General features: G+C 39.9%; 1 protein-coding gene across 3 annotated transcripts in view; it reads left to right on the forward strand.

Annotated features, from left to right (window-relative positions):
- EPB41L5 (erythrocyte membrane protein band 4.1 like 5) overlaps positions 1-21,620 on the forward strand; it is a 60,298-nt gene that overhangs the window by 30,175 nt on the left and 8,503 nt on the right. For 2 of the 3 annotated variants that reach the window (XM_069861404.1, XM_069861406.1), the window contains exons 15-21: positions 2,071-2,113; positions 3,160-3,275; positions 13,750-13,916; positions 14,458-14,552; positions 19,884-20,012; positions 20,746-20,807; positions 21,408-21,518. In XM_069861404.1, the coding sequence (XP_069717505.1) occupies positions 2,071-2,113; positions 3,160-3,275; positions 13,750-13,916; positions 14,458-14,552; positions 19,884-20,012; positions 20,746-20,807; positions 21,408-21,518 (723 nt within the window). The remainder of the gene's footprint in view (positions 1-2,070; positions 2,114-3,159; positions 3,276-13,749; positions 13,917-14,457; positions 14,553-19,883; positions 20,013-20,745; positions 20,808-21,407; positions 21,519-21,620) is intronic. The other variant, XM_069861407.1, reaches the window with a different exon arrangement.

The following is a 21,620-nucleotide window of genomic DNA, read 5'->3' on the forward strand; positions in this document are numbered from 1 at the left end:
TTTGATGTTTGCCACCTGTACTTGAGCACGTCTGCAGAAGGAGGTTATGAGATTAGTTACATGGAGAGAGCATTAACCTCTTAAATGTGGTTTTGCTGCGGCTTTTGTTTGTTTGCTTTACGTAAGACCTACTGTTCAAAGCACAGATCCTGTGTTGCTGTCACATAGAAGACTTCGCCAGAAGTTCTTGAGGGTTGTTTGTGACCTGCTATGATTCTTGCTGGATATGAACTGTAGTTCTGTGTGCTGTATTTAGTTTTATATGTTTACGCTAAAGAATTCATGATGCACGTTGAGAGGGAGTCCTTTTAGTTCTTTATTTCTATACGCAGATTCTTCCTGCATGTGTTGGTTCATACTTGCTGTTGCTAAAATACTTGCATGAAGCTGAATCATAGAGTTTTCATTTACTTCCTTAAGGAACGCTAAAAATAATTACCTGGTAATTATGTCACTCAGTTCTGGTTTCTGTCCTTTGCCCCAGTAACTTGTGAACATTACAATGATGAATTGCAACCGAATTATTTTAAAAAGTAGATACTCATAGATGTTAAACAACATGCCACTTGGGAGCTAGGTAAGCAATGTCAAAATAATGTTTCAAAGCAACAGGCTTAATACAGCCATTCATTTTCTGTTTGTAGCAGCTTGGTTGATTATTGAGTGAGGGGCAGGAATCTAGGAAATGTGTGGACAAGGCTGCAGTTACTGCAGTGGTGGTCTCCGTGACCCTCCGTATTGTCTTTTCCTTTTATAAAATGGGAGAGTACTCTTCAAAACTGGGTGTCATTAAAGTACTTAAGATCATCTGCATGTGAAATGTGACTGTCTGATTAATTAGGACTCTCGTCATCCTGTGTTGTCATGTCCTTCTCCGAGTTTCATGCTGCTTAGGTCATTCTGAAAGTGGGAAGAGAAACCTAATGTGCAGTTTCTCCTTCTGATAAGACAGCAGTCTTCTGATCTGCACCTAGGTGTGGCACTGTTATGTTAGTTTCCAGAGCAATCTATGCTGTTTCTGAAACTCTACGCTGGAGCACTGCTAATTGAAATGCATCGTGAAAGATTTATGTAGTTCCATTCTTTTGTGTTAACTAAGCACAAGGCAGTGTGCTCCCCAGAAGGCACATGTGCGCTGCTCTATGGTAACCTCAACCGTCTCCCAATAGAGAAGGTGTGAAGTTGGGAAACAGGCAAGGAACAGCTTGTGTAGTCTTGACATTATGGTATTTAAGTAAAATAATTCTAAAGAATTGCTGAAAGTAGTTACCTATTTCAATTGTCATCTTGCCATGTTGGATAGCTATTGTCCAAAATCCAAAGATTAGTGGATTGTAGGAGACTTGTACCATTTTTTTAAAAGTCTGGGAAGAAGGTTTGTTTTGCATGAGATTTATAATACATAGTTACTATGAAGACTGTTAATGCTTTAAAGTCTCTCGAAAATGTGAAATGTCTCTTGCAGATTCAGAAGTCATCAGGAATAGGGATTTGAGTCTTATTTAAATTATTAAATACGTTAAATATTTAATAACAAAATTATTATTAGTGCTGTGCTGAGCTGCTGTGCACATAATTCGGAACGGCTGCTTTTAAGATGCTGAAGCAGTAATGCAGTCCATTAGAGGCTGTGTGCAGAAGGAACTCGTGAATTTTTCTGATAAACTTTGTGATGTGACTATTCAAATCTGAAGAGTCTTAGTAATGCAACAAGCATGGTATCTACAGCATGTGGGTGAGGTTTTAACAGTGTCACATTTTGTTTGGTTTTGGTTTAAAAGTGCCCCACCTCACTGCTGAATCAGGAATGTTTTCCAAACTGAACCGGTTTAGGAAAGAAGAGGAAAAATCAGATGAATTACAGATAAACTACAGCTAGAACAAGCAAAAATAATTCCATACTTATAGTTACCTAGAATGAGGCAGTTGGCCTAAAACATAAGTTTTTCTTTGGAGAACAGATAAGTTCTTTGATAGACTTTGTTTCTTTCTGAAAATCCTTGCAGTTCTGCCAGCCTGCAAAAATAGTTTGTTGATCTGATTGTGATTTAAATTCTTCTTGTCTTTCAGTACTGCAAACAATGCTGTTATCAACCAAACGAATGGATCACAAGTAAGGTTTCTCTGCCTTTTTTTAAAGGCAATTTCCATGTGTTTCAAAATATTTTGAGGATTTTATTCATTCTTAAAATCCAAGGATTGACCGATTGATAGTTACAGTTAATTACTAAATTGCATGCCAAGAAATAACTAGTAATTTACAAGCAAGAAAATTGGTTAGTTTAGCTGGAGTAAGGAAGATAGCCCATGCCCAAATACTGTAGAAACTATGCTATTTATAGAACAGATTTTCATAGAGTCGTTATCTAAAGCACATGAATTCTGTATGCTAGGCAACATTAAAAAAAAAGAGTGCAATTTATCATCACCTAGATTGATTCCTGGTTACAGTATTTTTTCTCTTTGAAAGAGGGGAATGCATTTGCAAATTAAAAGAATACATTGTTAGCAAAAATTCTGGATTTTTTCTGAGTTTGAGAAGGAAATGGAAGGCATTTGTCCCCTCACAGAAAGCCTTGTACTGAAAAGGGACATTAGCATGAAGTAACTCTCCTAAGTATCAAAAAACAGGACTTGGAGTTCAGAATGACCCTGACTTGCTTTTTGGAGCGTTTCGTATGCAGAGTGCAACAGAAAGGGTCACAGGCTGGTGGAAATGGGCTTACGGTTTGTTTAACATTAAAATACTCAGTCTCCACTGATAGATGGTTTGCTGCTTTGCCCAGCATTTTGCCTTCTGTGCAAAAGGAGTTATTTCAGGAGCAGTTATGTTTCAAACGGCCTACAGTCCAATGGTGCCAGTCACTACGGCAAAGTTACCTGCAGAAGGGAAGTATTACTGCATGAATTTAAAAAGGACATCGCAGGTGCTATCTTTGTACTGAAATCTTTGAGGAGGCTTGGATTCATTATGATTCCAGTCCTGTGTACAGTAGTGGAAAAGGCTGGGCATAGATATCCAGTGCTGTGGAAGTAATGGAAGACAGCAGCCTTACTTTAGCTTTATGCTTAAGGAGAAGTGCTGTGTTTTTCTATGTGTACTACATCATCACTTCAGTAACGTGTGTGTAGTAACTTGTTTATATTCTGTCTCCAAAGAGCTGGAATGCAAAGCCAAACCTACCTGTCCTGACAACAGTTCCTTCTGCTCCAGTCTTAGTGGAAATAGAAAATCTCCCAAGGAGCCCAGGAGCCAGCCAGCAAGACAAGAAGTGGTACGTTCTGCTTTGCTGGGAAATGACTTTTGCTTGCTTATGCATGATTCAAGTGGCTGTTTCTTTATCTGCTCTTAAAATAAGCAGTCATCCTTCTTTAATGTAAGTTGACACTCAAGTCAGTGATGATGCAGCTAATCTGTTGCTGCACATGCAGTTTGGGGAGGTGAGGACAACAGGCTTAGTCACTGCTAACCAGAAGAAAATTTCATCAGGGACTGAAGATGTTAATAAATTGGAATCAGCATTTTTAGGTTTCTGAGAGAGCTGGGTCCTTCTCATTTCCCATAATAGTCCTTGTAACCCTTTGCTTGGTATCATGGGGCCGAAGAACTTACCTTCATCCTTAACAAAATACTGAACCTTGTAATCTGGTATCCTTGTGAATCATCTTTTGAACCTTTTGAACTGGGCAAATTGATTTTTTTCATTATCTTGGGTAGAATGAGAGCTTGAGGAAAATTATACAAGCTGAAGATAAGAGCTTTGATTTCATGCAATCAGAGTATTTGTTTCATGGATTGGATGCATCTCAGAACGAGGATGATTTGTTTAAATATGGAAGTACCTATAATTTATCTTTTCTTAAAGTAATTCTATATTGCAAAGCTGTTTCAAACCCAAAACTGGTACACATCAGCCCAGTGCACACGTCATCTTAGCTTTTTTCAGCTGCTTGTGCCTTCAGAGGCAGCGCGGCTTATCTTAAAAGGGTAATACTAGTTTCTGCAAGATACTTCAGGAGCAGTAGCAATGAAATGGAGCGCGACACGAAAGCTCTTATCCTAAGCAGTTTCAGCCCTCAAGGGAGAAGATCCTTCTCCCATTGTCAGGCACATGAACCTACTTTGTGTCAGTGTCTCTTGAAAGTGAATGAAATGTGATTCTAATGGTGCAGTGCCTAATGTACTTTAATTTCCTAAATCCTATTGAATAAAGACTTAAGATGTTATGGATTTTGTATTATATAAGGGGGATGGAAATTTTACGTTGCGTTGCATTTTATTGAAGTTTCAATTGGAATGTATTATCAATGCTGTTTTTCTTTCTTTTGCCCTTGATTTGTCTAGTATCTGAAATCTGTGCTTGTCTATGGGGAGATCCTGTTGATCGCTCGATTCCTTCCATGGTGATGGGTGAAAGGTGGTGGTTTCTTTATTCTTCAGCATTCTCAATATGGTTTTATTTTTATGCTTTCGATCTAATTGCAAGATGTGCGCTAAAAAATGGTATTTCCTTTGGTGGAAATGTTTGACTCTTGCTCCAAACAGCTCTTGTTGGATATCTGATTCATGCCAAGATTCTTGCTATTTGCAAGGCTTCTGTCACTTAATGAAAACCTGCTGATTTTGTTCAGAAGCAGAGAGGACTCTGTAGCAAAATCTGTTTCAGTTTTGGTCTTGGTCTGTCTGTTTTAGGATTAACTTGAGCCTGCCTGTCTTAACGTTGTCAGGGAATCTAAGGTTATGTGCCAGCTGCTGCAGCGTGTAGCCATTCTATAGAAGAGTGGGATTTAACAGAACATATACCTGAGTGTAGCCCAAAACAATGTGCCGTACAGAAAATGAGTTTCTTGACAACTGATGCATGTTATTCCAGGATGTAAAGGCATATTTGTTATGTTTCTTAGAGATATATCATTATTATTATTGAAGGCACTTGCCTTCTGTCGTAGAGGTTTTAATGTGATCACTGGAAACAGTACTGCCTGTAATAAAGGGCAAATCCAGCTGTAGGAAGACAACAGTTTGGAGCTGAGTCAGCAGCTGAGCTACATTCTGGTCTCGGATGGGAAGTGGGGCTTGGTTAATACAATTGCCAGAACAAATGTATTTATTGCAGGGGCTGTGACTTGGCTATTGTGCCTTCAAACTCTTGGTGTCTCAATCCTGCTAACAAGATCTCTTTCTAGCTGCTACTATCTTTAATTGGCCTGTTTCTGCATGAATTATCTTTGCTTTCTGTCAGAAAAATAGTCTTCTTTTAGAGAGAGTTTGCCAAGGATTGTTGAGAACACCAAAATCTTTTGGACTGGGGATTTAGTAGATAGTTAGATTGAAGGGGTTTAGAAGTAAGGTCCCGACCTCATGAGTTTCTGTACTGTGCTTGGCAGGTGCCTGTGTTGGCTACCTTGCAATTTAGATCCCTTTAATGGTAATGTTTCCTTCAATTTAAAATGTTAATGCTGCAGCTGCCAGCAGCAATTTTGCCAGATTGTAGGAAGTACTTTGCCAGACAGGAAGGCTTTTAGTGTTTTTATTTTTTTTTTCTTTGCTCCATTCCTGTAAATCTAACAGTACAGGAAAACTGCTGATCTGCATAGTCTGAAAACGACCTGGAATATCAGCCGCAAGACACAAAATCAGTGTCTTTCTACCTTTGTTCTTTTCTCAGAAAGCTGCCTCTGTGCTTAGATAGGGCAGGATTCTTTTTCTTTACTTTCCTTATTGTGGAGTTGGTTTTTTTGCTTGCTCGGGGATGTAGCCTTCAATTAACCACTTAAATTAGAGAAATGGGAAAATGATGTAACAAACTGTTGAGGTTTGGAGCCTTCACTATTCATGGGTCACTTTCTCAACATATTTCACAAAAAACAAAAGGCTGAATTTACCCATGGGTGACCTTTATACAAATCCTTGCTCTTTTCTAAAGGGGGACTAACCCTGAGCATTAATCATGTAGTGCTGTAGTGAATTCTGCATGCTTTCTGCTTTCCTGCCTTAACACGTGCGATCTTCCTGCTCATGCTCTGGCTGTTTGGCTGTTCTGGCAGGGCTAGGAGTGTTTAACCAGGCTTTCTGGAACATGAGAAGGTGGAATTTGAGCTGGGGTCTGTCCAGGACACTTCTAGATCAACAGCAGCAATGTTTCCACTTTGTTTAGGTTTGTGTCATTAAATAGAGAGTTTTACAATAAGCTGAAGGAATGCATTAGTTTTAGGAATTTCCTTGCTTGAGTAGTTTGGGTGCTATTTTTCTAAGCACTTTTTTGATGCCCAACTGTACCTTGCATCAGCCTCTCCTAAAACATCCCAGTGAAGGATCCTGGTGCAACACAGACAATGATTAACAGATTGTTGTCCATTTTTTAAAGTCTTTTAAAATTCAGTTTTTTGAGTGAATTGCTTATTCCTGCTGCTTTGGGGGTGCTTGTGCCAGAAGCTTTACAACTCCCTAATGGCTTCTGCACAGAAATACTTTTCAAAACACTGTTTAAAATGTTGGCTGCTTTGCCCTGCTCCTCTTCCTAGGTTTTGGAGGATTTTATACCATCTGTGGTATTTATTTGCTATACCTGTGCATGGCATTTCTGTGGTTTTAATTTTGGGAATTAAAAATTTAAAATTTACGAACCATTGTGCCTTTATATGCAAAATCAGAAAGCAAGGGCTTAGTTTGTGTTGAGCCCTTTTTTTAAAATGATTTATCTTCCAACAAAGTATTTTGTTAGTCAAATATAGCTACGATCAGTTTCTTCAGTAGTATTTAGTCCCTTAGTAAACTAAATCATGAATGATTTGTGTGTGCTCTACTGTTTGCTCCTGCACAGTAATAGTCATTTTTTTCTGAGTTTCTATTTTTCTCTCCTTTTTTCCTAACTTGCTTTAGAATCTATATTTTCCAGTGACTTTGAAAACTGGTGTTCCTTATAGATTCTTATTTCAGGTGTACAGTTACAGCTGCCACTTAAACCCTTTCAGCTTCACACAAATAAAATGCACTGTATATGTGGGGGTTCTGTTCCTCCATCGCATAATATTTTCCCATCTGTAAAATATGCATGGTTCCTGGTCAGTTTTGTGTAAGTGCTTTGAAATACGAGTGCTTTTTGTTTGTTAAGTGTAGACAGTGTATACGTGAGGCAGCTTAAATCATAATTTCAGACTCTTGCAAAAATGTGCATGATACTGAGCAGATAAGGGGTTTATTTGACGGTGTCCACATGTACGCTTGCATGCTTCTTTCCTTCAGTATTTACTTTCCAACAGTGCCCTTTTCCCTTGCCTTTTCACATCCATCTTCTTGTCTTTACCTTTGCTGTTTCTTCTCCACCCTCTTTCTCCTCTGTGCCTGTTTACTAATTGTACCCCCTCCCACTCCCCAATGATCCAGGCCCTTTGATGCTGCTGACCGCTGTCACCGTGGTGGAAGCCTGTGGGACCCGTGGGCCCCGGCGAGGACCCGTGCCGCGGATGGACAGTACACCGCGTTTGTCCATGAGCGCAATGTGAAGAACGCAGGAATGCGTAGCAGTGCTGGTACCTATGCTGTCCAAACCACCATGACCAGTCTCTGAGACATGGGCCTTACTGGAGCTTGAGACTGCTTTCTAGCAGAGGCTGGAAAATGACATTTTGAGCTGTCTGTGGGATAAGGACATCGAACCCAAAGCTGACTATAGAGTGGGGGAAAAAGCTTTTATTATCAAGGCTCTACATAATTGTGCTGTTGATACTTAGCCTTTACAGGAAAAAATAACGTATAGACCAGAAGCCACCCATTACTCTTAAATTAAAAAGAGCATACATACATACATATGTATATGTACGTATATCTTTTTAATTGTGTCAAGGTTTTCCTTAATGATTAAAAGACTTGGGTTTTTTAAGCTAGGTTTCACTTTGAGAGCCATGCGGGAAGCCACATTTGTAATAAAACTGCACATGAAACCAGAGGCTTATAATGTGGTTTCAAAGATCTTGGAGAGATGGAAGGTGTAACTGCCCTTCCTTTTGAACCATGGTTATTTAACAATATCTAAAATAGGTGGTTGATCTGAAAACTAACTTTTTAACAGGTCCTCTTCTGAAAAATATTGTTTAGAAATGGAATAGAATTATTTTTATTTTTTAAGAATAAAATTATCATAACTCTTGAAAAGGCAAAGAGTAATTTTTTTTTGCTTTCTAGAAAAAAATTCTTTCTGTTTGCTGCTGTGCTTCTGTTTGAAATGAAGCAGAAATATTTCCTGACAAACCCCAGCCCTACCATATGATTCACGAGGTTAATTGTTAAGTCAGAGGTTAAGACTCCGGCTTCATGGCTCATTGCTGTTCTTGGGGGCCTTTAACAAGGTGAAAAACTACCTTTACCCTTGAACGCTCTGTGTTTGCTGAAGTTAGCTGCAGCTTAATTGCAATGTTCTTTTCTATTTAAAAAAAAAAGAAGAAAAATTGTGGTAGAGTGCATTTAAAAATCGCTTTTTGGATAAAGAAGATGGTTGAATGTCTTTCAGATTATTCAAATAAGTTTCAAGTTGCCACAGAGCAGAGAAATACAAACCCATTGTTTTCAGATATCCAGCCCCGAAGAACCAAGAAAGTCTCATCCAGGACAGAACTTAATGTTGCCTGAGATATTTTGGCCTCCTCAGCCTTGCATGTGACAGGGAGAAAGTGATTCCTGCCAAAGTGTGAGCCTCTCTTTTACAACTTCGCTTAAAAATAAAAAACACAGGATATGCACGCTACATATTAACGATCTGTGGGATGTACAGAGATGATCAGAGCAAGCTGCTGTGCTATTTTTAGGTTTATATTTTGCAAGATGGATATTGTAAACTTTTGAAGTGCAGCAGACCTTTTTGTGTCCTATTTATAAAGTTGCTTAAGGATATGCAAATGAAAACAGGTGTTTTAACTTCAAAATATTGTATAATTTCTGTGTAGGTGAGGGAGAATAAGTCACTAATTTGAGTGGGGGAATTTGGGGTAGTTTTGTATATAAAATGCAAGAACATTGTTGCAATAACATGTCACAGTTTTATTGTGGAGTTTTAATTTCAGGTGTTCTTGTGTAGTGGTCAGGCCACTGCAGGTAGTGGCTGACTCCTTGGATATCAGTGAAGATTTGTGTTGCTGTCGTAGAATTAAAGAGTAGTTGGGGTTGGAAGATGCCTCTGGAGATCAGGTAGTCCACCCTCATGCTCAGGGTCAAGTAGAGCTGGTTGCTCAGGACCATGCCCTGCCTGGTTTTTATTGTCTCCGGGGATGGAGACTTCGCACCCTCTCTGAGCGACCTGCCTGGTGTTTGACCAACCTCACAGCAAAAGAGGGATGTTTTTTGTTGTGTTTCAGTGGAATCGCCCGTGTTTCAGTTCGTGCCCAGTGTCTTTTGTCCTTTCTGTGGGCTCCTTTGAGAAGAACCTGGCTATTGTCACTTCTCCTCCCATCACATTTTTATACACACTTCATTGTAAGATCCTCCTGAGCTTTCTCTCCAGGCTGAACAGTCCCAGCTTTCTCAGCCTCTCTTCTTGTGTCAGATACTCCAGATCTTCATTTGTCTTTGTGGCCCTTTGCTGCACTACCTTTAATATGTCTCTGTCTCTCTTGTCCTGGGGAGTCCGGAGGTGGGCACAGCACTGCGGGGTGTCTCATGATTGCTGAGTAGAGGGCTGTGTGCTCAGTGTCACGGACTGCCCTGGGATTAACTGCAAGTGTGGTAATTAAAACTGTGGCTAATTGGCAGATTTTTTGCATGACAACAGAAGGTAGTTCAGATGCAGGGGAAGGGAAGAAACTCTGGCTGCCTGAAATCCAACTACATTGATTTATTTTAGTATGGTACATGTTGCATGCTTTTGCCATATGGCTTTGAATCTTGTATATATCCTGAGGGTAGATTTTGCTCTGTGCTGGGCTTATTTTACTGTGACTTCATTGACTTAGGGAAAATTATTATCCTGGTTTCCACTGGGTGAGTGACAGCTCTCAATAGCAGACGGGAGAAGTTGTGCCACACTAGTACCAACAACACCTGTCTCCTAGGTCATGTGCTGTAGGAAAAGCATTGAGGAAACACATGGATGTCTTTCTAAACAGCATGGTGGTGACAGATCTTTACTTAACATCCACAAAGGTTTTGCAGCCAGCACCTTTTCCTAAGGGAGTTTCCTTTCCTGTAGTGTTGATGTGTCTATTACGCTGTGTCAGTATTTGAAAACAGCTTCAGACAAATGGGAGACAGCAGAAGTCTTGGAATGTGGGACTCTGCTTGATTAGAAACTGAATGCATGTGAACAGTCTCCATGTGTAGGATAACACATCTATGGAACTTTTTCTTGTGCTTTCCTCACTTTAAAAGGAAGAGGAAGTTCTTTTTTTTTTCCTGAATATTTTGCATTTTTGTTAAGGGAAAGAAAAAAAGTCTTAAAAGGTGGCAGGCTCAATCTTTCTTTCAGGTACAACATTGAATACCCGCAAATGAGGGAACGAACAAAGAATTTCATAGTGTGGTACTACTGTGCAGAGTCAGTGTGAGAAACTCTTCTGTGTCACTGCCAGTTTGAAAAAATAAATTAGGTTGCCTGGTGCTCCACGCTGTTCCAAGTTAGATTCTTTTGCAGTTAGATTCTCTTTTTCCAAGAGAATTCTTTTGCAGTGGACTCCGATAGTTACTGTATATCCAGATCATAGTTGACAAACTAGAATGAAATATTATTTTGCTTTCCAACTAAGAAATTTAAATAAGTGTACTATTTGTAACTGATAGCTTTCTCAGTCAGGTTATGCAGCATGTGCTCCATGGTACACGCAATATATTGTCAAGTGGAAAAAAGAAATAATGCAGTAGCTAACTTTTAACTGTGGGAGTTCCCTGAGCATGTAACAACTCCTTTGTGATTTATCAGTGGGTTGACAAACCCTTCCATGCACTAAAACCATTTGATTATTCCTTTATTCATAATTAATCTGCGTGACTTGAACTTCTGGTATAATTTATCAGCTTTTCCCTGAGACTGTTTCTTAAAATACGCAGATAGAAGGTGATTCCAAAGACACAAAGCCTGCTGCTTACTATTATGGAAAGTTCAAATATTCCTTTGTATGTGGATAAATACAGGAACGTGGAAAGCTCATTTCATTCTTGAGTACTGCACACTGACTGTCCTGCTCTTTCTGGGAAGCCTTTTATTATTTCCCTTATGATTGCCATGGCAGTTCATCAGTGTTTTGTACGAGAAGTCAGAAATTCTATGCAGTGGTGAAAATCGTATAATGTGCTTTTTGATTCTGTAGCCTGACCATTTATGAGGCCTGCATGGCAGACTTCCTGCTTATGCTCAGAAGACGGTGAAGCATCTGGGTGGCCTTGGACAATTTTTAATGCTCTTTGGGGAACTTGTCTTTAGTGCCTGCAAATTTCAGTGGCTGAGAGTCTCCCTAGTATGACTTTCCTCTCGCAACTGCCTATCTCAGGGTGGCTGAGTAGGTGTTCCAGTGGGTCTGAAAGCAAAATGGGGTCGGTTCTTACTTGAATCTTGGTTTAGGAAGCTTCTACAGAGCCTGCCTAAAATTTCTTTAGTTTCTCTGAGGCTCTGCTGTGATGCAGGCGTGAAGCTGCAGGGACTCACCCCAGTTGTCCCTGCTACCTTAGCCAGTGTTCTGTCCCATGGCATGAAAGGCAATAAGGTTTCTACAAACTTTCCTCATGTTCCTGTAAGTAGTACGCTGCTTATGGAGCAGCACTAGGTATTGAGTGTGCCATTTGAATAGGACAGAAGATTTCAAGTCTGCCTTTATCTCTAGGGGACAGGTTTTTGAATCAGCTGTCTTGTCTGTCCAGTAAATGGTGATGCAGTTGTTATAGGGAAGGCTGGTGTAATTATCATAGCAGTTTTCTAATGAAAGTAAATTTCTTTTTTTACTCGTTTTCTCTCCACTGTGCTGCAATGCTAAGGAAAGCATTAAAAGATTACAGCACAAAGAAGCGTTACTTGTGCTCCATACCTCTTATGGGAGTTCATAGGAGCTTATACCTGGTTTCTTCAATATGTCATGGCATCCATGCTTCTCTGTGCTGCAGGCAAAATCTGAACTTCTTACACAGGTTCTCACATTAAACACTTTGGAGGCTCTTTAAAGAAAACTGTCAGAAAATAGGAAGAAAAGTGTTGACTTCACATGAAGATTATAAAACATTTTTATGCTCATGCATAGGCATCCTCTGATAGTGAGGTACAGGATTCAATCTCTTTATTGCCTGAATTGGAAGAGCATGTATTTCTCCCTGTTAGTTACTGAAATTCTCTATATCCATTATTTCCCCTTTACAACACTCTCAGCTGCTTGCCATTATTGTTAGAGGTTTAGAGAGAGGTTATACAGTAGACTGAAGTTTCCTATTATTTGCTTTGCTAGTAGCTTCTTATTCCGCTGCTTTGAGATAATCGAGCAAGTGACCTCAGTTTACCTCACAGCAATTAATTATCTTAAGATGTTTTGTACATTATTAGCACTGAAACGGTGATACCCTGTAATCTGTTTCAGAGGTATGTATTCAACATTGGCAGGATTCTTTTGGGTGCTTGAGCTGAAGGGAGGAGTTTTTTTTCCTGGAGCCTTTAGTGACCACATGGGTTCCAGATTCCAAGGGCTGGAGGGAGGCATGGGGCATTAACCTTGGTAGTGATAAGGGAGAAGCTGGTCTAAACTTTTGAGTAGGAAGTGTCTCTGTCCATGCAGAAGGGTAAGTTCTGTTGTGGCATGTACTTGCTTGGTATCGTTGTTCTTGTATTTGGGACAGGATCAAGCGATAGATTTTTCTTCTTAAACCAATGTTGCAACCAAACTATGTATGTCTGACTGTTGATTGAAATGGGCGATGACCAAACTGCAGTTGTGTGCATTGATTATCTGATTAAGCACCATGTTCTGCAGCATTTGTTGTTGGGATGGCTTTAAATGTTTGTGAATTTTGAAGAGTTGTAAGAGATTCCTGACTATTGGCACAATATAAGCATCATAATGTAACTTCTACCTCTGTAGTTTTTCTATTTTCATTGTCAATACAGATGGTATGGCAAAATAAAAAGGAGACATTTCCATTAGAAAGCAAAAGGAGGTGAAATGGGTGATCCTAAAAGGGCACAGAGTATATGCTGCGTTTCACTTAATATATTGTGACTGCTAAAGTTTCATTTGTGTGTCTGCCCAAGTAAATAAAACTGAAAATAGTTACAGGTGTGCCCAACCATCACATAGTGTCAATGCAGACCTCCGCAGTGCTCACTTCTGCTCTTTGTCCTGATTACAAGCGTTGTGTGGAGTGCTGTACAAATAGCTTTGTGTGAACGGTATCAACTTCCCTTCCCATAACTTTTCTTGTGTAAAAATCCTACTGTGTACCCTGAGTTTGATAGAAAATCTTCAGTGTTTTTTCTCCAAAAATGGATACAAACTTCCCTCTTTCTCCTTTCACTTTTGCCACTGCTGTGTGATGAAGCAGCAGACAATGTGGACCTGTTCTGTTGAGGAGTCACTTCTACACACATGAAATGTTACCCTCCTGTTTTTTTCTTAAACTCACTGAAAGCCACTGTCTATTAGTTACTTGAAATAGTTCTTACAGAACGTGCCTCATTACCAGAAAACGGCTTGATAAAAGAAATTGTGTGTTAAAAGCTTTTTCTTGTTACAGGAAGAGTGGTAACATGATTCTGCATATCTCTGCCCATCTTTCTGCCTTTGCAGTGTACCTCTTGTTGATTTGCTAGACAGCACAAAGTTGCCAGAAACTTGCGTTGATGATGCCATAGGCCGTCCAGTTGTTGGCTTGGCAACAGGAGATTTGGAAGAGGCTGTTAGTTGCCCTCATCCTAGCACAAAGGAAACTGCTGCTGAAAAAGCTGACTGTGATCGTAAGCAAACTTACAGATTTTTCTCCCTATTATAATGTTGTGTGGGGTCAAAGTTAACCGATTAGGCTGTTAGGAGACTGTTCCCTTACAAAAATCCACAAGTGTTTTTGAAAGCTCCCTGGGTTCATGTGCATAAGGACGATTTTCCTCACTGCTGGGACAACAGTCAGCTCTCCCCATTTCAGCTGGAAGCAGCTTATTTGCAAGGACAGAATACAGGGAAGCAGTCACAGTTCTTTGTGGGATCTGACTTTAGCCACAAAGACAGTGAAGTGCAATCATCTAATCAATTAATTCTTGCTGCTTGCTTGTTCACTGTGAGGGTGGCTGGGTAAATAAACTTGCAGGAGTGCAGAATAGTTGGGGTTAGGTACATACAATCTGTAGGCTTGAATGTTCCATTGAAGGTCAAGCAAGTAGCTTATGCATCCCTGTGCTTTTTTCCACAACTTTAAAACCTTATAATTAGTGTTCAGGAAGAATACAAGTTACAAGTCAAATAACTCCACAGCAAAAATGATATATTTTCTGTCTTTTTCAGCATTTGAAGACACGTTCCTAAAACTGAAACAACTGGAGACAGAGCACAGCAGCCCAGTGCCAACTGAGCGTCCCAACATAAACATAAATGTACAGGTACTTGGGCTACATTTCTCCTGGCAGAGTTGTTGAGTTTTGTCCAGAGTATTCTGAAAATCTTCCACTTACCTTGGGCTGTTTGCCAGATTTTCAAGAAAATGAATGAGTAATATTGGAGGAGAATAAAGGAAATGCAGATGTTTTGTTATATACAAACCTCTGTGTGTGAGGGCAGCAAGATAAAGATGGGGGCAGAGGTGCATGTGCATGTATGCAGACTGCAGCCTGGTGAAACATTCTAAAATCAATGGAAATAGAAGGCATAAACGCTTGAAATGTGCCTCAGTTGTCTGTATCTGTAAGTTACTAGCTGCACAGTACTGTATAGTTTGCCCTCTGTTTTGTGGGGGTGAGCTTTTTTCCTGGTGTTTTTCAGTTACCTTTGTGGTAACTTTGCCAGAGTGTTGTTTTGAGTCAAGGTTGCTCGTGATCTGTCCCTCCTGTTAAGTAACCAGCTTTTACCTGCTCTCTGAAGCAGGTGTTAGTGCTTTGTGTGTTTACATAGAGAGGAGTGATGTGGTTTGATTTTCCTTTTGAGCAAGTGAGGCTGCATTTTCATGGGCAGATGAGCCAAAAGTATGAGCTCCGGTCCCCTGGACAGGGTGAGGGCTCGCTCCTCCCTCACTCCTCTCTTCTTCCTTCCCTGACTTCTTTCTCTCTTCTGTCAATTCCAAGGATCATTGCATGTTTCAGTGAACCAGTGTAGCCTACAAAATGGCAAACAAAATTTTTTTTTTTTCCTTTTATTGTTTTGAACTTTTTGTTAAGGTGTTGGAGCATTATTATTATTTGTTTGGTTTAGTTTTAAGTTGTTAAATAGTGAATTAAATAGGTTCAAGAGGGGAGTCAAAGAAATGGCAGAGCCGTAATGAAAAAAATGCAGTGTTGTTAGAAGGGGTGGAGAGGACAGGATTCTCCCTGACAACAGCAGCAAACTTTCATAGATTGACTGGGTATTTTTTTTATGGCCTTTAAAATACTTGGAATTTAGACTTCCCTTACTCTGCTTCCCATGGTGTAAAAGCTTTAGGTGCTTTATTGCATTTTGAACAAGCTGAGAGAGTGAACACCTGGAAGTGTTATCTCTGTTCATACTGCTCTCTCTTGCAACCCAAGGTTTTAAGTGGAAGCAGCTGTGAGTTCTCTTGCTTCCTCGATAGTAGAATGAACCAGGTGTCACGAGAGGTGTTTAGCAGTGCGTGTTTGAGCTAAGCCCATTCCTGAGTGTTTGGTTCCCCTCCTGTGTGAGAGAAGACTCTGCTTTGGTTTGCTTGTTGATCTGGGCAGTTTGGCTCATGTCCCCTTTAAGCACTGTTGTCAGCGATTCCTGGTGCTCCCTTCTGCCTGGTGAGTGCATCGCAAAGATTACCAAGTCTCTTAAGAAGATTAGTCAGGAGCATAGAGGCCCTGTTATGTCGAAACACTGCCTCCGCATAAGCTAAAGCAAAAGAGCACAGGTTATTTCAGAATTGCCTGTTGTTCTCTGTTTTAGTTCAGACAGAGAGGGAAAAAAACATTTAATTGGTTAAATGGAAAGAACAGAGCAAAAATGTCTTAGTGGTTTTTAAATCAAGGCTGATACATGGTAAGCAAGATAAGATACCTATAGTAAGCTAATCTAACAGTTAGCTGCCACTACAGTACAGTCACAGTTACTCAGCTGCTGTCATACGAGGGGCTGAATAACTTTAGATATTGGAAGTTACAGATAGTGGGGTGGTTAGAGAGCAAGAACCTTTGCACAACTGAGAAATGCATGATGCATGGATCTACAGTGTGCCAAGATGATGCTTGCTTTGGGTAAAAACTTTTTTAGCAGGGCCTGTAGCAATTGGACAAGGGGTTATGGTTTTAAACTAAAAGAAGTTTAGATAAATATAAGGAAGAAATTTTTCATGCTGAGGGTGGTGAAACACTGGAGCAGGTTGCCCAGAGAGGTGCTTGACACCCCATCCCTGGAAACATTCAAGGTCAGGTTGGGTGGGACTCAGAGTGCCCTGATCTAGTTGACGGTGTCCCTGCTCATTGCAGGGGAGTTGGACTGGATGACCTAGAAAAGTCCCTTCTAACCCAAACCACTCTGTGATTCTATGAAAAGAGACTAGAGCTTTCAAGAAGGAAGTACAAATTGTATTACAAAAATGTAAGGGCAGATCATCAGTGGTTTTCCTCAGGCACTAAAGATTGAATAAAGCTTTCCAGTCTTTGATGTAGCTTACCAAGAGGTCACTTGGGAGTGTTTGTTTAAAAAGGTAGACAAAGATTAGAGACCATCTCTGTATACTTTAAATTGCAAAGACACGTTGGTTACAATAGCACCAAATGAGCACCTCCAGGTGTGACTAGAGATGAAGGTTAATGGTTTGGAAATGAGTTCTGAAAAGGGTGGTGTAAGAACAACTACTAGAATCTGTTTCCTGCTTTTGAAGGTTGCTTTAGAAAAAAATATTGTTTTCTGCTTATGGCCTTTGTTACTAAATGTACCTGTTGCTCTCCTGCTATACCTAGTTCTGCTCTTAATCTCTGCGTAAAAAAGTGTTTATGGCATCATCTGACAGAACAGAATGGGACTGTAGTATATCCACTCAAACCTTGCAATGAGCTTGGATCCTGAAGCTTGCTGTTACTTCAGTTAAACACAGTATTACCATATGTTTTCTGAAAGAGTGTGATTACAAATTTTAGCTTATCTCGTCTCCCTTAAGTTTTACCATTGCATAATATACCTTCCTACGGAGAAACGGCTCATAAAAGATTTGTTAAAATGCACCGGGCAAAAGCACTAGCTTTCTCCTTATGAAGGCAGAGCTGCATCCTGCATTCCCTAAGTGACGCTGTCAGATGCCAGTGAACTGCTCACTGCAGCTTTGTTAATTAAAAATGTTTAACTGTTTTCTGTCAAGGGTCACAGATGGCCAGCCAGCATCATCTGTACATAGTTCTAGACTTGCAGTCAATCTATCTTGATTGATTTATTTGGTAGGGAAATATTTATCTAGCTATCTGTCTTCTTGTAGTGAAAAAAAGAAATCTTTCTAGAATAAGAACTGGAAGGGAGGAATGAATGGCTTCATTCTTCATCATTGCTCCCTGCCAAAATCTATTGGGATGGAAGAATGTGACTTTGTCCTTCCCCAGCTTTCACTAGCACAGTGACCAGATCTGACAAAGAGAGAGCAAATAGCTCTTAACTCTACCGATGCCCCGCTTTCATCAGCTTCTGAAGTGAAATGAACAGTAAAAAGTCCATGTTCGAAGGCTGCCTCAGAGTCAGAAATGCAAGGACATCAGGGTTTTGTTTTTCTTAATTTGTTGTGATCTGTAAACACATGGAAGTTGCTTTAAAATGTGTGTGCATGAGACTCCATCTCTCTGCACAAAGTGATTTGCAGTGGCACCAGAAATGCTGCTCAAAAGCACAAGGCTTTGGGATCACACACCCTGCTGCTGCCTTTAGTCTTTCCTTCTTCCACTGTGGCTTAGCTCCATGTTTTGATTGAAGAATAAAGTACAAATATTGTTTGCCTAATGCATGGCAAGAGTGAAAAAGTCAAAACAAGTTAGAATATTGACAAACACCAGCAGCTTTACTGTTTTATATGAACAACTGAAATGTCTGGTAAATTAGACATCTCTGAGATCTTACCAGGAGCCGAATGCTTTCCATCTAGACACATGCTCTTTCCATTACAAAACCCAGAAAAACACCTTTAAAATGCCTTTTATCAAGTACAAAATAGAAAGGACTGATAAAAGTGTGTCTTTAATACTGATGAAAATATTTCCTTGGTGGTGGAGAACTTATACTTCACAGTGTTTCTCGATAGTATTAAATATTTCAAAAATTGAGAGTCTTAATCACTAATAGACTGGACTGACCTAATTAAACTGGTTGTTCAGGCAGAGGAAGCTGAGAGGAAGTTAAACCACATAGTGCTGCTTAAAACACCAGTTTACTGATGTGCTCAGTTAAAATAATCGGATTTACTATATCACTGATACTGGAATAATGCATTAGAAATTCTGTGCAGGGACTGCGTCTTGTTCAGTGAGGACTAGTGTAAGGATTTAAGGATTATCACAGTTTGGCACTGTGACTGTGCAAACAATAATAATCCAGTTTTGATTATTCCAGACTTTTGGCAATTCCTACAGCTTCTCTAAAATGTTTATTAATTAATTGTTTTGTTAGTCTTCATTAATTATGTGAATGTGCCTCTCAGTATCTGCTAGTAATATTCATTGGCAACTCTGGTTGTGGGTCCTCCCAGCTTTTTATCTTGACAGTCACCCTTGAATATTTTGCAAAGTTCATTGCTGGTGGGGGGCAAAATTTTAAAACGGATCCTTCTTTAGATAGTCTTGCAAATTCCTACCTGGAATTTCATTTAGAGGAAGACAAGAAGAGGAAATATTTCTCCCCTCTGCGAAGACCAAATAACTGGAAGTTCTCAGTAGCATTTCCAGCGAGCAAAAAAAGCTGAAAGTGGAAGGAGAGCTGTGTGAGTGACAGGGATTCACATTTTTTTAACTTGTCTGCTCTGCTCTCTGTCCATGCAATGGGCTTTGTTGTCTCTGGACACGGGCTCGCCTCCAGGGAAGAGCCTGACTTAAGCACCAGCGATGGCACATGGTGAAGGAAAGAAGGACTCTGTCTCCCCCTGCTGAGTCATAGCCTGAGAAGAAAGGTCACAAGGTTTAGTTTCCACTCAGTTAATTAACTGCTGTCACTAATCAAATGGCAATTAGTAGATCAAATGGTTAATTAACCATTTTATAATTAAGAAACACAATTCACATAATGAAATATACTATAGAGAAAAGGTATCTAATTTTTAATTGTCTTCGGTATGTATCTGGCTGCCAAGTTTTCTCTAATGGTATTCGGTGATAGGATAAGTAGCAAATAGCACATTTAACTGTTCTAGTTTATAAGTAGATTTTAAGGTAAAAATCTTACCAAATTGCATTTGAGAGTAAATGATCAGCTTATAGTTAGGCTGTACCAATATAATAGATGATGTCTGCCGCATTAATCTCCTGTAAATAAATAGGCTGCAAATTTAGAGTCCATATTGTTCAGTTCTTGCACACTGTATTCTTAGCACAGCTCTTTGCATCTCCACTCATTAAGCATTGTTCTTTTTTAATGTGTTTTGCTGTGACCTTACAACTGAGTTGCAAAATAAAGGAAAACTTTATTTTTTTATTTCTATATAAGTCTGCTTTTTCTCTCACTCAAAGCCTTTTTGTTATTTAGAGATGTTAAACTTCAGCCCAGACTTTGCCATGTTAGAACTGCTTCTGATAAAGATTCCTTTTGTCTAGGATGAAGTGGTAAAGTTGACAGATAAATGTCTTAACAATGTAGTTGAGACCGCAATCGCAGCAGCAACGTGGCTTCCAGCAGATATCAAAAGCAATATTCTGAAGGCCCAGGCAGAAGCAGGGCACAAGGTAAATACTCAACTGATAAGGACTGTGACGTTCTCAAATGTTTTATTTCTTTTCAATTGCGTGGTGCTGAAGAATCATAGAATCACTAGGTTGGAAAAGACCCCTTGGATCATTGAGTCCAACCATTCCTATCTGCCACTAAACCATGTCCCTGAGCACCTCGTCTACCCATCTTTTAAATACCTCCAGGGATGGTGGCTCAACCACCTCCCTGGGCAGCCTGTTCCAGTGCCTGATACGGGTGCTCCAAGAAGGAGAGTAAATCCAAGGCAGAGTAACACAGCCTTTCATCCCTGCTTTACAGTAGTAGTGATCCAGTACTGGAACGGTTGCCTGAGGAGGAATCTCCATCCTTGATGATACTCAAGGTGTAACTGGACAAAGGCCCTGAACAAGCCCTGGTTTGAGTGGTTATCGAGCCAGGTCACCTCCAAAGGTTGCCTTCTAACCAAGAAATCATTCTATGATTCTGTGACTAACACTATGCTTCTGGCCTGTTCTAGTAAGTTCTGTAGCAAATAGTGGTGTATTATTTGGCGCTGTTGGTGAATTATTTTTATTTCTGCACTGAAGTTTTCACGTAGAATTGATGTTTAAAGTCCCTGAGCAGGAGATGAACAGCCCACTTTTATGCTAGGAGGGAGGTATTTGGCTCTTCTGTGAATTTTGAAACTGACACAAGATGGAAACAAATATCAGAAATGTATATCTTTGGGTTTTTTTTTCCTCTCAGGTTGTAAGAGAAGACAGCCTGACAGGTATCAAGAATTCCAATATTCAGGATGCTGCTACCAGGTACTGAATAGATTTGGAAGACATGCATGATCTAGTTAGCCAAGTACAGCACTGAGAACCTGTAGTTCACTGTGGTCTTTCAGTGGCTCAGTGATCGTAGTATTTTACCTTGTGTAGTGTAGCCTAATGTCGTGAGTGTGAGGTGATTTTAAGATGAAAACCAGCAAGCACTAGAGTTGTTATATTTTATTATATCCAAGGTAATCCAGATTTTTCCCATTGTTCCAACTGCAGCTTCAATCACTAGTGTTATTTCTAACACGTGAACAACTTGAATGTGGGGAGAAGGGCTGGGTCTGTGTATAATAGCTGTTGTCTAGTGGAGAAAAAGAATTGTATGCGAAAACCTGATGCTGACATTTGATTTCCTAAGAATGACTTGATCTCAAATGATTGCTGGTTCCGGTGGGATTTCAGGCACTGAAAAAGTCACAACATATAATTTCTTGACCATTTATGAAGATCAGCATGTCACACACCTCAAAGAGTGTATGGGGATATTGAATGAAACATACATCTAGCAAAAATATGCTGTAAAAGTGATTAATGAAGAGCTTTCTGTGGAAGGTTATACCTGTTTTTTGTTCTGTTTTGTACCAGGAATGTTCTTCCGTTAGGCAAAACACAGAGTATTCCCCCAGGAACCATTCCAGTATTTCAAGACCCACGAGAGCTCCTGAAAGCTATCCCTGCCTCAAACACCTTTGTTCCGTAAGTGATTCAGGAGAAACGTGTTTCCTGGGGTATGGGAACCACATGGAGATGATGGTAAACAGGTTTGAAAATACAAGGAAGAGTTGCTTAGCAATCAGG

This window comes from Phaenicophaeus curvirostris, chromosome 7 (assembly GCF_032191515.1).
Source record: "Phaenicophaeus curvirostris isolate KB17595 chromosome 7, BPBGC_Pcur_1.0, whole genome shotgun sequence".
In the NCBI taxonomy this organism is placed as follows: Eukaryota; Metazoa; Chordata; class Aves; order Cuculiformes; family Cuculidae; genus Phaenicophaeus; species Phaenicophaeus curvirostris.